Source organism: Dipodomys merriami, unplaced genomic scaffold (genome assembly GCF_024711535.1).
Source record: "Dipodomys merriami isolate MVZ:Mamm:240054 unplaced genomic scaffold, mDipMer1.0.p SCAF_71, whole genome shotgun sequence".
Lineage (NCBI taxonomy): Eukaryota > Metazoa > Chordata > Mammalia > Rodentia > Heteromyidae > Dipodomys > Dipodomys merriami.
Genome location: NW_027206302.1, coordinates 6209563 through 6225525, shown reverse-complemented (window position 1 = coordinate 6225525; position 15963 = coordinate 6209563). Strand labels below are relative to the sequence as shown.

The following is a 15963-nucleotide window of genomic DNA, read 5'->3' as shown; positions in this document are numbered from 1 at the left end:
ACAGATGTACGGAATCAGTTGTATAAAATCGTACACCATCACAGCTAGAAGTATGTTTCAAACCTCCATAAGCCTCCTCTACAGAGGAGAAGCTATGATTTTGCTAAAGAAAGGGAATGCCTTGCCTGCCCACCCACTAGACCAGAGTAAAAGCCCCTTCTGAGGGATTTTCATTTCCATTGTTTTATATCACCCTAGTGAGCCAAAAGAGCTGTTTCTGATACTGAGGATTTTTTGTTTGTTTGCAGGGGGGGGTGTTGTTGTTATTCCTTTGTTGTTTTTGTGTTTCCAATTTACAAGGAGGAAAACCAAGGGCCAGAGAGGATGGAGCAGAGTTACTCTTACCTAGAAAGATAGTGGCAGTTACAGATTAAAAGGAAGCCCAGGCTTCAGTGTCACACAGGCTGGGTTAGGTTAGGGCTGATTAGGGTTGGGGTGAAACAAAACTTCACTGCTGGACTCCCAGCCTTGATCTTACTTCCTGGTTCTGAGTGGGAGACCCTGGGTTGCCTCCAAGTGACCACTGCCCAGACCGGAGTCCAGAAAGCCCAGGATCCTAAGCTAGAATCAGGCACAGAGATCTTTTACAGCTTCTGCAGCTAAAATAATACCTAAAGGACCCTGTTCAAGATAGAGCCACTAGCCAGACAAGGACTGTGTCCTGTCCTAATCCTTCCCTCCAGAGAAAAGCCAGAGACTGGACTTGGAGCACTCAGGGCTCGGATGAGCATCATCTTTATCCAGGATAACACTTGTCACTGTCGATTCTGTCCCACCTGCTGAAATATCTTCACAGCAGCTGCCTCTAGATCAAGTCCCCATCACCTATCTTCACACCCTAAGGTTTTATTCCACAGTACTGACTTACCTAGTCTGGCCCTAGCTAAGCCCTAGCTGAACCTTCATTCCATCCTAGGATCAGGTACCCAGTGCCCTGGAATCTGTAGATCCATTTGAAGGAAGACCAAGAACAAAAAGAGAGACAGAGACAGAGACAGAGATAGAGAGAGACAGAGAGAGACACAGAGAGAGAGAGAGAGAGAGAGAGAGAGAGAGAGAGAGAGAGAGAGAGAGAGAGAACTAGCAATGGAAAAAAAAAAAACTCTCCAGGACCCAAACCTCCATGTGGGGGTCAGGAGGAGGCAAAGGGCCTGGTAGGGCAAGAAGGTACAGAAGAGCTGCAGAAATGAGGAGGCGGTGAAATTTCACCGCCCCCAGCTTTTCCAACAAGAACTCCTCAACCTCAGGTCCCTTTTGAAAAGCTCTGCGCAAGTCCAGGTAAACTCCAACCCAGGGCTCCACACCAGGCTGGACAGCTCCCAGTCTGCAAGAGGGATCTCTGAAGTGCCCGCTTCCCTTTTCTTTCCCTGAGTCCACGCCACTCCCCTTTTATAGCAAGATTCCTGGGGCGTGACCCCGCATGACCACCACCAATGAACCATTCAAACTGGGGCAAGAAGGCTACAGCCGCGCAGGACTGGGTCCGGTGTCCATCACCCCCTCCCCCCAACCCTCCGAGCTAGTGGTGTTTTCCCCAGAGCCACAGTCTCCACCTCGAGGTCGTCCGGGAACCAGGCAGGGTTACAGAAGCGCTGGTCTCCGCGCAAAACGTCTGCCGCCGGCTGTCCCGGAGCGGAGCTGCCCGCGCGGTACTCACCTGGCCTCTCGGCGCCGGGAAGAAGAAGGGGGTGTCGCTGCGAGGCCCGAAGCGGGAGCCCATCCGACGCCGTCGGCACCCGAGGCGCTGGCAAGGCTGTAGAGGTCCGCGCAGAAGAGCGGGAAACCGAGACGGGCCAAGGTGGCCCGCGCAGGAGCGCTCAGGGCAACCTGGAAGCTGCAGGAGGCGAGGCAGGAGAGAGGAATGGCCGCGCCGGAACCGAGCCGGGAACCCGAGCCGCCTGGAGCTCGAGCTCGCAGCAGCCCAGACCCGCGGGAATCCCGGCCCGCAGGAAGCGGCACTGCGGAGAAGAGGAGCCAGGGGCTGAGTCGCTTCTCGGAGCCCGAGCGCCTCCCGGAGCCCGTAATCCATGCCGCCCAGGTGCGATGCAGGCGGGAATTCAGCCCGCGTGGAATGTGGGACCGGCCGAGCTCTGAGTCTCCAGCGTTGGGGAAAAGCGGGGCCCACGCAGCCAGGACGAGAGGGGGTGCGGTCCCAGGGCCACCCCCGCGCCACTCCCCACGTGGCGACCGCGCCCCCGGGGCGTGAATGTGTACGCGGAGGGCTGGGGGGGCGTGAATGAAGCCCCAGCGGCCAATCAGCGTGGCCGGCGCGCGGGACCCCCGTAGAGAGACCCAATGGCGAGCTCCGGGCTGCCGGGCCCGGAGGCTGGCGGGCGTGGGGGGCGGGGGCCGAGGCCGGGGGGCGGGAGGCGGCTCCGCGGGCAGCCAATGGGCGCCCGGCGGGGTGGGGCTCCAGAGCGCCGAGCCGGTCGGGGCTTTAAGCCGGCGGAGCGCGGCGGCGGGGCCCGCAGACGGAGCGAAGCGGCGGCGGCGGCGCGGCGCGGCGCGGCGCAGGGCGCGGGGCGACATGGCCACCACCGCGCAGTACCTGCCGCGGGGCCCCGGCGGCGGAGCTGGGGGCACGGGGCCGCTCATGCATCCGGATGCCGCGGCGGCAGCGGCGGCGGCGGCGGCCGCTGAGCGGCTACACGCGGGGGCCGCGTACCGCGAAGTGCAGAAGCTTATGCACCACGAGTGGCTGGGCGCGGGCGCGGGCCACCCCGTGGGCCTAGCGCACCCCCAGTGGCTTCCCACCGGAGGCGGCGGCGGCGGCGACTGGGCCGGTGGCCCTCACCTGGAACACGGCAAGGCGGGTGGTGGCACTGGCCGAGCTGACGACGGCGGCGGCGGTGGAGGTTTCCACGCGCGCCTGGTGCACCAGGGGGCGGCCCACGCGGGTGCGGCATGGGCACAGGGAGGCACGGCGCACCACTTGGGCCCAGCCATGTCGCCGTCGCCTGGGGCCGGCGGGGGCCACCAGCCGCAGCCGCTTGGGCTGTACGCACAGGCGGCCTACCCAGGGGGCGGCGGCGGCGGCCTGGCCGGGATGCTGGCGGCGGGCGGTGGTGGCGCGGGGCCGGGCCTGCACCACGCGCTGCACGAGGACGGCCACGAGGCACAGCTGGAGCCGTCGCCGCCGCCGCACCTGGGCGCCCACGGACACGCACACGGACACGCACACGCGGGCGGCCTGCACGCGGCGGCGGCACACCTGCACCCGGGCGCGGGCGGTGGTGGCTCGTCGGTGGGCGAGCACTCGGACGAGGATGCGCCCAGCTCTGACGACCTGGAGCAGTTCGCCAAGCAGTTCAAGCAGCGGCGCATCAAGCTGGGCTTCACGCAGGCCGACGTGGGGCTGGCGCTGGGCACGCTGTACGGGAACGTGTTCTCGCAGACCACCATCTGCCGCTTCGAAGCCCTGCAGCTGAGCTTCAAGAACATGTGCAAGCTCAAGCCGCTGCTCAACAAGTGGCTGGAGGAGACCGACTCGTCCAGCGGCAGCCCCACCAACCTGGACAAGATCGCGGCGCAGGGCCGCAAGCGCAAGAAGCGCACGTCCATCGAGGTCGGGGTGAAAGGCGCGCTGGAGAGCCATTTCCTCAAGTGCCCCAAGCCCTCGGCGCACGAGATCACGGGCCTGGCTGACAGCCTGCAGCTGGAGAAGGAGGTGGTGCGCGTGTGGTTCTGCAACCGGCGGCAGAAAGAGAAGCGCATGACCCCCGCGGCCGGCGCGGGCCACCCGCCCATGGACGACGTTTACGCGCCCGGGGAGCTGGGGCCGGGCGGGGGCGGCGCGTCGCCGCCTTCGGCGCCCCCGCCCCCGCCTCCAGCCGCGCTGCACCACCACCACCACCACACACTGCCGGGCTCGGTGCAGTGACCCCGCGGGCTGGGCTCCCCCCGCCCCCAACACCCCTCGCAGCCGGCGGCGAGGCGCGGCGAGACGCGGGCGCGCAGACCTCCCGCGCGGCCTGGACTCTTTTTGTTCGGTTGCTTTGGATTTTACAAACAAACAAACAAACAAAAAAAGCCCAGAAACTTTCAAACAAAAACCAAACGCTGGGACGACCCTCTCCGGCGAGTGGCGGAGACAGTCCATCGGGGCTGTGTCGCCCGAGCCCCGAGAGAGAAAGCAGCGAAGATCGGGGACGCGCCAACCCACCCTGGGCATCCTGCCCGCTGCCTGCGCCTTGTCCCCCATCCCCTCGACGACCCCAACCCCTACCCCACCCCACCCCGGGCTGTTCGGGGCCGGATCCCGGCAGCGGCCTCCCCACAGCGACAGGTAACGCGGTGCGGGGTTTAGGGATGTCCCCGGGGAGAGGACGAAGCGAGGAGAGAGATCCGCATCCCCTCTCCCCTCTGCCTGCGGGGCAGGGGTGGGGGGCTGTCACGTTATCCGCTCCGGGCCTCTTCTCTCCCAGAAGGATGCGCCCCATCCTCCCCTTCCCCTTTCTCCGGGCTTGGGGTTTTCGTTTTTTGTTGGGGTTCTTTTTTTTTTTTTACAGTTTTTATTTATTCCTGGGGCCCCTCTGCTCCTGGGGTCCTTCTAACTCCGCCCGCGCCCTTAATTTAAATCGCTGTATACTGTATTTATCGGGGCCCCGGAGGGGAGGCCGCGAGAGCCGCGTCTGTGTATAAAAGCAGGAAATAGCCAAAGCTTTAATCTAGCCTAATTTATTTTTCCCCTCCTTATCTTTCCCAACCCTTCTCCCCCCCAACACACACCCCAAAAAAAAGCAAAACAAAAACAAAAAAACTGACAAAAAATTCGAGTGTTCATTTTTCGTTTCGTTTTATCCGAGCTTCGGCTCGGATCCTGGCCTCGCCAGAGGGGTGTCGGCGGCCACACACACCGGATAGGAGGGGGCCTCCCCCCACCCCCGCTCCCGGTCCCCCCGCAGCAGACTTCAGTCACCGCGCGGGGCGGGGGGGGGGGGGTCCCCGCTCCCCGCCGAGCCCTGCCCTCCTGGCCAGGACGGACGAAACTTGGAAAAGTTTGGAGATATTTTTTAACCAGCTGTAGAAATAAGCCGTTCCCTGAAAGGAGAAAACAAGAAAAAGAAAAAAAAAAAAACCTTCTGCCTGATTCCCTCCAGCTTTCCTCTACTCCCTTTCCAGCCCCGGGGAATTGCAGGGTGCTGGGGGAGCCCCAGAGAGAAATTCCCCAAGTTTGGGGTGAGGTGGGAACCATGTAAATATGTGAGATATGTACACACTGGCGGGGGGTGGGAAAGAAACATTTTGTGCTTGGTTTTTATTTTTGGTGTCCTGGGTTGTCACCCCCACCCCCGCCCCATCCTAAACGATTTTGTACACCCGACTAATCCGAAAAAGATATTTTAATATGATTTCCTGATTTCTGGCCCATCTTTATTTATTTTCTCGATGTATTTTGGAGCTTCCCCTTTTTTTCCATTTCTTTCTTCTGTTATGGTTTGAATTTAAATTTTGTTATTTTTTATTTTTGGAACAATGTTTTGGTGCGTTCTCTTTGTATCTTTATTGCAAATAATAATAATGTAGACTGGGAAGTTCCCTTTATATTTATGTTATAGTAAATATTTTATTACTCACATAAACATGTACCCCAGGGCTGTGTCCTGTTCTCTTTACTGCTAGGGCTGGGTTGGTTTTCCCGGGAGCTTCACCTCCCCTAAATTTCTGGCCTCCCTAAAAAAGCGAAAGGGAACCAAGCTAGTATCAGGACCGCCTGTTTCTTGGGCAACAGTTGGGTCTGTCTGCCTTAGGTGTGTCAGTGTAGGGAAAGTGAACTCACTTCATATCCCTCGCCCATGGACTACAGACACCGTACCAGTGCCTAGGACACCACCCAAAACATGGGTCAGCTGTTCCTCAGACACAACTTGACTACTACTCTCCACTTAGGAAGTAGCTCACCTGAGCTTGGATCACCAGCCTAGAATCTATGCATCTCCTGCCCAATACCACAACGTCTAACTTTGGTTTCACTTTGCACCCCACACCTGGGGTCCAGGCCAAGTTCCCCATTCTAATTCCTGGGGCAACTGGAAACCTGATCCAGTCCCACTCTCCTATCTCAACTGGTTCTCTGCCCAGAAGTAAGTGGTGCCCAAGCCCACCAGGGTCCAGTGGGCGTGTGACAGCTTAGACTGAGGTCTGTTGGGCAGTACTGCTGAATTGAGTCAGCTTGGGAGGGAGCTCTGCCTTGTTTGCATGGGCAAAGCCTCGAAGAGCACATGCCCTGACCTCTCTTGGGGAAAAGTGGGGACACAGGCAACTGTACTGTGGGGAAAGATTTGACATCCCCAGAGATAGGCACCCAAGGACCTTCCCCACCACCGTGGACCACCTTCACCTCCACAGGGAATAATGCATATACTGAAGGAGCGAGGACTCCACACCTTTAGAGCAACATCCTCTCGGAGGGTCAGGGTTGGGACAGATGGTGCAGGTTAAAAAAAAAAGTCAAGAAAACCTTCGTCAAAAGTCAAGATAGTATATTTTCCTAAAACAACTCCTTTTTCCTTATAGATGCAATTCTTTTCCCTTCTCGGGAGAAATCACAGGAGGTTTCCTTGATCCTTCATGGAGCCAAAGTTGAAGGCACAATTGCTTGTCTGAGGAGAAAGTTATATCCATGGATCCATAGTGAAGGGACCTGGGAGCCATTCCTGCCAGGGGAACTGTCGTAAGTCCAGTTCTGTGAGAGCCCTTGGCTGATAGCACCAGGGATGTCCAAAGAGGCGTTCCAGGCCTATACGACAGTCACTAGGCTGATCATTTCTGACAACTTTCTGGGCTCTGCCCCCCCCCAATATTGCAGGAGGAGGGGGAAATTATCTCAGCATGTACAAAGGCTGCTGTGGTTTTCAAAAGTTCTTGCTGCTCCTTTTTATTTTCTGTACTTCTTTGGTCCAACCATAGTGAATGAATAGTCCTGGGACGAACACCCATGTCCCCATCCCTGTGTTCCCCATATGGTGGGCCAGGGAACCACCTCCTGCTTCTTAAGAAGGAGGCGGGGAACTTGTTACTAAAAACACAGCAGGAAGCCAGCCACTACTGGCCATCCTACCTTGGCCTCTCATTTCCTATTCTACAACATATAAAACTTTTAAGCCATCCCACACTCCTCACTTCCTTATAATTTCTCCATGCTCAGATTTATTCCAGCCTCCAGGTGGGGGTAGGGGCTGAAAGAGAAATAAATGAATCACAGGCGCCTGGTCCCACCAGCCTCTGCCCCAGATCTCAGCAGGTTTTAAGGTTGGAAAAGAGGCTTCAGAAAGACGGGGGCCTTTCACTGGTCTCTTGCTTGCAGCTGACACCAATTGATTGATTGATTTCCTAATTGTCTGCTTAATCCTGTACAAGAGGGTGGGTTTCTTATTTAAGCAAGTCAACTCAAAAACAGCAAAACAATGTGACCTCCCAAGAACCAGCAGCAGCTGAGACATAGAAAAGAAAGAAAGAAAGAAAGAAAGAAAGAAAGAAAGAAAGAAAGAAAGAAAGAAAGAAAGAAAGAAAGAAAGAGAAGAAAGAAAGAGAAGGAAAGAAAGAAAAAAAGAAATGGAAGTGGGAAAGGGGATGGAAGAAAATCTCCCACTTTACAAGGATTTTACTTAATGAGACACCAGCCCAGACCAGCTACCCTGTGATTAAGCCCCATAGCAGAAAGTCCTAGGGTTTCTCCCAGACTCCAGCACCTGATGATCAACATAGCAACTTCATACCTCTTACTTTACAAAGAAACACACACACACACACACATACACGGAGGGAGGGATGGAGAAAAGGAGGGAAGGAGGGAGGGAAGAAATGTTTTCCCCTGGAATCTGACTGTCTGGAGAGAATAGAGTTTAAGAAAGGCACAATGAATGGTGGGCATGTCCACAGTTTCTCCATCCCAGACATTTGTATATCTACCTGCTTGCTCCCAAGAGCCACAGAAATCCTCTTGTTTCAGAGAGACATATGTTAACTTCCCAGGCATCTTAAACATTCCCTAGCTAACTGGGAATTTTTGGACCCTATCTCCCTCCATCTCCTTTGCACTTGAACAAAACTAATTCCAACGGCCATGCAAGTCACTGGTTCATCTAAATAGAACTTCACCCTGTATGGAAATATCTGCTTGAACTGGTGTATATACTATTCACTGGTTGTGTAAATCCCAGAAGTAGGAACATAGGAAAGAAAATCGAAGCTATAGTGCAAATTCTGGGAGCTAGAATATTTGCAAGGTTAGCCAATGCTGGGGGAAAAAAAAAAAAAAGGAAGGTGGTTGTCATGGTCCCTTGTAGTCAATGAAGGCAAACCCAGAAGGCACCAGCCCTAAGCCTCAAAGACTTGGCAATTCTCCCTCAACTCCTGCCCTTACACTGGCTCCTATGCATGGCATAGGCCCTAGGCAATCATCTCATGGCCTGGACTTGACTCTCCACAGCTCCAACTGAACCCTTACCACAGCTTACTTGGAGCCATTTGGAACTCGGCCTCCACTGGACAGGTTCTGGCCTACATGGGGAAGAATCAGTATTTGACCGGTTCAGGGCAAAGCTGCCTGTCTCCCACGAACTTTCCCCAGCCCATCATTAGCTCCAGAAAAGAGAATTACCTAGGCTGGGGGTGGACCAAAAAGAAGGCTGGTCATCTGGCCTAAATGCTCCAAGTAAGCTTAGCCAAGAATATCTACCCAGAGCTTGCAGCTTAGAAACTGGAGCCATCAATTTTGCCCCTGCCTGTCTTATTTGAAGGTCTAAGAGTTCGTGTTCACTGGGCCATTCAGGGCTCCCCTTGCTGCCTCTCAGGACTCTATGGAGGAGGACTGCCCTCTATTGGTCCCAGAACTGGATGGTGGCAGCAGTGCCAGCATCACCTTGAAGTTCATAAGCCTGCCTCCCCCCCCCCCAGAGCAGCTTTAAGGTGGCTGTTCTATGAGATATGCCAGCTAGGAGAGAGGCAACTTTAGCTCCTAATCCTACTTCACACACACACACACACACACACACACACACACACACACACACACACACACACACACACACACAGAGGCCTCCTTCCCTTTCCATCTACCACCTGCTCATTTGCACAACCATGCTCAGAAACCCACTGTTACTCACTACTATTAGTTCTTCTGTTTCCTGTTCATCCCCATCCCCATCATTCCTCTCAGCTTAAAAGCCCAACCCTCACCAGTTCACTCATATACTCACACACCCATGACCTCAGCCACACCAGTGTTGCTCATCCAAGGATCAGCATTTTGATTTTTGATACTGAATTCTTGGGAGTCACCAGGTATCTGGCACATGTAATATTGGATTTAGCACATATCACCATCTTGTGTCACATTTGACCAAGGCCCTCTGTTCCCAGGATTTCCAAGCCCTTGCCCCACAAACGGCTTTCTAAACACAGCCCTGCCCATCACTGTCCCTGCTCCTCCCGGATCTCTCCCTGCTCCTTTCAGATAATTAAAGTTAGTCTGTGTGTTTGTATGTATGTGTGATCTTATTTTTTAAACACACACCCCCACACGTACATATGCGTATATATATACAAACACACACAGCAATTAGATCTATTCTTTCCGCCATCATTTTTGTGCAGTAAAACCTCAGCCATTGCACAAACCCCCACATCCACCATGCAATGAACCCAGCTTCACCTAGTCACAGGCTTCTGATGTCACTCCCTTGTGCTTATGCTCTCTCTCTTTCTGTCTCTTTCTCTCTTCCTTCTCTCCGCCCCTCTTTTCTCCCTCCTTCCCTCCTCCTCTTTTTTCTCTCTCATACACACACACACACACACACACACACACACACACAACTCTGCATTCACACATGCAGGTACATATAGTGACACTCTCACTAGGTTACCCCCATGCCTAGCTCCCTGGTGTTTCCTGGAGGGCATAACCCACCTCCTGTTCCCACCCCCACCTCCCTCCAGGGCATCTGAGTGGGCTCTCCTTAGATGACCTAAGCACCAGGAAGACTTTGCTCCATCCCCTGCCTCACCCCTGCACACACACACACACCAGTGGACACATCTCCCGCTGAGTCCGACCAGGGTGGGTCTGGGTATTATTAGGCTGCAGAGACAGCACGGAGGCATATGGTCTCGTACACAAGAAATAATGTTCATGTTAAATCAGACCTCATGCATAATGCATGGTGCCTGATCTCACATTATTTTGGGTGTTCGTCAAAATCAGTGTTCTTTCTTGTGAGGGCTCCTGAAAAGAAGGGAAAAAGGCATTTGTTAATTACACCCACGGCTAAGACCCAGGGAGCCCAGCATGCCCTCAGATCCTCTTCTGTCCCAATTCACCCACCAGTGGGTCCCAGTCCTCAGTTCCATTCCGTCTCCCCCCATGGAAGGAGGGGTTGCCTCGGGTTTATAGCAGGCGTGCGGCCTCGTGTTATTTTTATTTCTTTTCTCTCGGCTCTCTGTCCCCGGAGGGTTGTGGGGAATAGCAGTGGCTCTGTCGCTCTCACACCCGATTCATTTGCCGTTTTATGAACTCCCGGTTGATTCATCGCCTCCCTAAGTCAATGATTCACTCCTGATGGCTTTTCAGAAATCCTTCAAAGGCTCCAGATTATTCAGCTTTGAACAGAAACAGGAGTCAGGGCAGACCTGGACCCTGCACTACTGCTACTCCAATGACCTTAAGTGCAGTATTGTCAGTGTCCTTGGGCTTTCCATGGGCTGGACTGGGCTGGGCTGGGAAGGAGAGAGTATTTCCTTCATGCAGAAGCTGGCAGAGCTGATTCAAGCAGCTCCTGGATGTAGCCTGTGATAAGGCCCCCTTCAGTCTCTATGGGTCACCTGTCTCCCAGTGTCATCAAAGTCCCTCTGGAAGCATTCCACACTTGGAGGAAACAGCAGAATGACAAAGCAGAGGAGCTGTAAGACTAGATAGATTAATCCTGGACCCACCTTTTTTTTTTTGGGGGGGGAGGCTGTTCCAGGGCTTAACCTCAGGGCCTGGGCATTATCCCTGAGCCTCTTTGTGCTCAAGAGCCACTTCTGGCTTTTTCTGAGTAGTTTATTGAAGATACGAGTTTTACAGACTTTTCTGCCAGGGCTAGTTTCAAACAGCAATCCTCAGATCTCAGCCTCTTAGGTAACTAGGATGACAAGTGTGAGCCACCAGCACCTGGCTCTGCCTTTTTTTAAAATCAGTGGTGCGACTTCAGGGCAGCATCTTACATTTCTGTGCCTCAGTTTCCTGACATGGTAACAATGGCAGTTCCATTATTATTTGAGCTATTTTTGAGAATTAAGCAGGATAATGCATAAAGTAATTAGCATAAGAGATGAGTGAAAGCTAGTTTGTTGAGAGGCCTGGATAGAACATTGTCCAGAAACAAGGGAAGAATATATTTACTGAACATTTACGTTGGTCCCTACTCTGTCTAAAGCACCCTGACATAGTACTTATCTATCTCTTACTTTGTGCTTTATTTTCACTATCTCACATTATATATTCCTATTTCATAAATGAGGAAACGTGCTCACAGAGTTTTAGTGACTAGCAAGACAGCAAAACTAATTAACATTACCATCTGGGGTAAAGTCCATTTTTCTCTGATTCTTGGGTCCGTGTTCTTTTGTATACTCCTTACCAGGGCACACAACTGTGTTCAACGCTTGGCTATGTGACTAAAGCAGAATAAGTTTCAGAACTCCAGGAGAGATGTTGGCATCCAAAGGAGTTAGAGCTAATTGACTAAGATCTGACTTACTCTCCACCAACCAGTTATGTAAGTCCCATGAGATTCAAGGAAGTTGGGGACCCTTACATAGGATCAAGAAGCCATCTGAATGATCCACTTCAAGCCTTCATGCACCAAGCAGTCGCATAGAGTAACTAAGAATGTGGCCCTGGCTGAGCACTGGTGGCTCACACCTGCTACTCAGGAAGCTGAGATCTGAGAATCACAGTCAAAGCCAGCTCAGGTTGGAAAGTCCAAGAGATGCCAACTAACCACCAGAAAACCATAAGTGAGGCTGTAGCTCAAACAGGTAGAGCATTAGCCTTGAGCAAAAAAGCTCAGAAACAGTGCCCAGGTCCTGAGTTCAAGCCCCATGATTGGAACAGGAAGAAGGAGGAGGAGGAGGCGGGAGGAGGAGGAGGAGGAAGAGGGAGGAGGAGGAGGAGGGAGGAGGGAAGAAGAGGAGGAAGAGGAGAAGGGAAGAGGAGGGGGAGGAGGAGGAAGAAGAGGGAAGAGGAGGAGGTAAAGGAAAAAAGAGGAAGGAAGAGGAGGGAGGAGGAGAAAAAGTCAGCAGCAGCAGTCCTGGCATCTACCCAGGCAATCATCTTGGCTGCACCACTGACTACCTATAGGTCTTTTGGCAGTCTACTTAATCTCTCCATACCTCAGTTTCCTCACCTATAAATGAAGATAATAATAGCAGCTACTTCATATGATTGCCTTGAGGACTAGATAAGAAAAAAAAATATATATATATATACATATATATGTATATATACACTTAGAAGAGAGCCTGGCACATTGTGAGTGCACATTAAATGCTAGCTGTAAAAATAATTTTATCTGTATAATATATATTATATATTGCTAAGCTGAAACAGTTGCAGAGAAATAATGCCTACTGTTCCCTCTCCTAGAATTGTTTTATTCTCAAAACCACTCTGGAAAGAAATGCTTAAATTGTCCACCCCCAGTCCACAGATGAGTAAACTGAGACCCAAATCAGTGATGGATGCAGCCTCTCAATCTGTTCCATACATTCTCCCTGTTTATGGCAACCCCAGGCCCCCAACAATGTATAGTGAGCCCCATCTACATACTAAAAGTCTGTGCTAGTTTCTGGAGAGACAGCATCCAGAGGGGCAGGGAACGTCTCATACAGAATGGTACCATTAAGTTGGGCCATGAGGAATCTGTGGGCATTTGCCTAAGGGTTCCTGATCCAGGGCCTCATCTCAAGGAGGCAAGTAGATCTGCTCTGGAACCTTAGACCCCACTTACCACCCTCCCAGAAACTTTATGCCTTTTCTGCCCTGGCCAGGACCTTTCTCCACTGGCCCCTTGCCATATTTTGACATTAGACCAAAGATTTCATTTAGGGTTGAGGCCCCTAAACCCTGTAGAGTCACCTGTAGAGTCAGACTAAGTCTGACTATAGTTTCTGTCAGATGTCCATGCCTGGTTCTCCTGCAGCCTTGCCCAGAGGTTGACCATGAAACTATACTCATCCTTAGGGACTGATCCAGGCCTCATTTCACAATTCATACTAAACAGGGCCATTCATCATCCCTGGACCACAAAATATGAAATAGGCTGGTCATTCTCCTTCTAGAGAGATGACTCACTTTCAGTCTTTTGGAAGCGTAGGCTTTTCCTAATAAACTTTACTATCATTTTCATTTTAATGTTGGTGGTGGTGGTGATTATGGGGCTTGAACTCAGGGCCTAGGCACTTGTCCCTGAGCATTTTTGCTCAAGGCTAGCATTCAATCACTTTGAGCCACAGCTCCACTTCTGTTTTTCCAGTAGTTACTTGGAGATAAGAGTCTCATGGACTTTCCTGACTTGGCTGGCTTCAAACCATGATCCTCAGGTCTTAGCCTCATGAGTAGCTAGGACTATAGGCATCAGCTACCGGTGCCCAGCTATCATTTTCACTTTTTACAAAAATGAAATAGGCATTCCCTTCTATATTCATCCATCCCTCCCTCCTACTCCATCCATGCTTCATTCATCAATCTATTCACCCATCCATTCATCCATCTACCCACCCACCACCCATCAACTCATCCATTCATCTCTCCACCCTTCAACCATCTACCCAGCTATTCATCTACCATCCAATCATCTAAATCAGGCCCTATGTTGAACACAGAGATAGACCAGTTTCTCTGTCCTCAACACACTCATTAGTCTCTTTCTTTCCCAGCCTCTCAGTTGTGTAGATTAGGTATATGACAGTCTAGTGAGGAGATTGTTTGGTGGCTATGAATCCTGCATGTCAGAGTGTTGGGACCCTCTCGTTCCCACTCATTTCTTCAGAGCCCCACAGAAGGTATCATCCATGTAACCTCTGTATGTAGCCTTAGCTCTTGTTTCTTCCTCCAGGAATGTCAAATCCCTCTCTAAATCAGAAAGATTTTAAAGAAAACAGGAGAAAGCCAGATGCCAGTGGCTCACGCTTATAATCCTAACAACTCAGGATGCTGAGATCTAAGGATTGAGGTTCAAAGTCAGCCCAGGTAAGAAAAGCCCATGAGACTTTTATCTCCAATTAACTACCACAAAGCTGGAAATGGAGATGTAGCTCAAGTCACAGAGCACCAGTTCAGGGACAGCACGCAGACCCTGAGTTCAAGCCACAGGATTAGCACCAAAAATAAAATAAAATAAATCAAGGCATGCACCTGGCATCCAAACTACAATGGGAAGCCTAATATAGGCAGATCATTGCCAGGCCTGGGCCCAGACAGGAAGCAAGACCCCATTTTACAGTGCAAGAAAGGGTTAGAGACATGGCTCAGTGTAGAATGCCTGCCTAACAAGTGTGAGGCTCTGATTTCAAATTCTCCACAAGAAGAAAGAGAGAAATAGAGAGGGGGAAAAATGTTGGTAGAAGCCACACCTCAGCACTAGGTCACTACAGGGCAAAGTCCTGGTTCCTGGCCCGTCACTATCTGGATGTGTGACTTAGTGACTTAAAGCAAATCCCTGCCGTTTCCCTTACTTCAAATAGTCCATCAGTATAATGTGAAGGTCAGTGGATGGGTCTTCTTAGTTTTGACGATCTTGCTTCCAGCCTGGGTGGGCCTGCTCCTCTGACAATGGGGCCTCTCTGACCAGCCCACACACAAGGACGGATAGGAGATGACGTGGTTGAGCCCTCTGGCTATTCAGCCCCCACCCCTGATACAAACAGCCCTCAGTCACCTCCCCTTTTTATCCCCCAGAATCTGGACATAGCTGGGGCCTGCTATGCCCTGGCCACCCCATGAATCACCCCTCTATGGTCCCCGGGGAGTGGTCCAGGGAGCATCCTACGCTCTGCAAGGGGTGAGGGCCAGAACTGCAACCCTCAAGCAGGCAGTGTCCACAGAAACAATGGGGGCCTGTGGCTAACAACCGGAATGCAACCATTGTCCTGCCCTGGCCCCCAACCCCAAGGCCTCAGGTCCCCAGGCTGGGCAGGCTGGCGTGGGTCGGTGCGTCAGGCACTCGTGTGCCAGGGCCAAAGACACATGACCTGCCACTTCTCCTCCCTCAGTAGGCAGGCGCCGAGGATGATGGGCCAGACTCCCTCCTCAGCCCGCCTCAAAAATAAGAATCAAGATGGGACCCAAGGAAAACAGCCTCCAACCCACCCAGGCCTGGGGTACTTGGATCTGACTCTGTCACAGAAGGGGCCCAGCAGCTCTGAGACCCAAGCTATACATCACAGTGGGGAGGGCACCACATTAGAATAATGCAGGATTAGAGTGGGGTTGCTATAGCGACGTATTAGGGCAATACATCTAGGGAGTCCCGGCCCCTTGATGATGTATGTCTCTACTCAGAACAGGGGGAGGGGACCTGTTCCGCCCCTCCAGGGGAGAACAGACACCACTCTCTTCCTTGGGGGAGAATATCTGCCTCAGTCTCTAAAAATAGACATCTCAGAATTCTGTCAAGACTAAAAGAGATGCCCTGCCAACCTCTACCATCCCACTTTAGTCCACATTCTAGAAACTCAGCCTCAACTTTGAATCCCAGATCTAACCTCAGCTTTAGCCCCTGATTGGGTCTCATCCCCAACCCAACTCATAAAATCATTACCAAGCCTTCAGCTCAGTCCAGGCCCTTCTATCTCATTGCTAAGGCCTGTTCCTATACTGTCTCCCACAGTGCCCACAGGGATTTGTAAGACTATGAAGGGAAGAGAAGGAAAGGAATTGAGATGGTCCAGAAACATTCCTCAACCAACTCACTTAAAGTT

At 52.3% G+C, this 15963-nt stretch overlaps 1 protein-coding gene and 1 long non-coding RNA gene across 3 annotated transcripts; one reads left to right on the top strand and one right to left on the bottom strand.

The window, feature by feature from the left end:
• Positions 1 to 2472: 2472 nt before the first annotated feature.
• On the top strand, positions 2473 to 4009 carry Pou3f1 (POU class 3 homeobox 1). Its single transcript, XM_070008979.1, has one exon. The coding sequence runs from the start codon at positions 2528 to 2530 to the stop codon at positions 3878 to 3880; it is 1353 nt and encodes a 450-aa protein (XP_069865080.1). The 5' UTR covers positions 2473 to 2527; the 3' UTR covers positions 3881 to 4009.
• Positions 4010 to 10056: 6047 nt separating this feature from the next.
• Positions 10057 to 15416, bottom strand: LOC138817953 (uncharacterized). 2 transcript variants are annotated; one of them, XR_011368942.1, is made up of 4 exons: positions 15353 to 15416; positions 14719 to 14826; positions 10325 to 10599; positions 10057 to 10225 (listed from the first exon to the last, which is right to left on the bottom strand). It is a non-coding gene; the product is annotated as an uncharacterized lncRNA (long non-coding RNA). The 2 variants fall into 2 exon arrangements; XR_011368941.1 differs by lacking the exon at positions 15353 to 15416 and having other exon boundaries at positions 14719 to 15346.
• Between the last annotated feature and the right edge of the window lie 547 nt (positions 15417 to 15963).

Excerpts from the sequence above, each read along its gene's own strand:
- Pou3f1 (XM_070008979.1), top strand. The coding sequence starts at position 2,528 with ATGGCCACCACCGCGCAGTACCTGCCGCGGGGCCCCGGCGGCGGAGCT.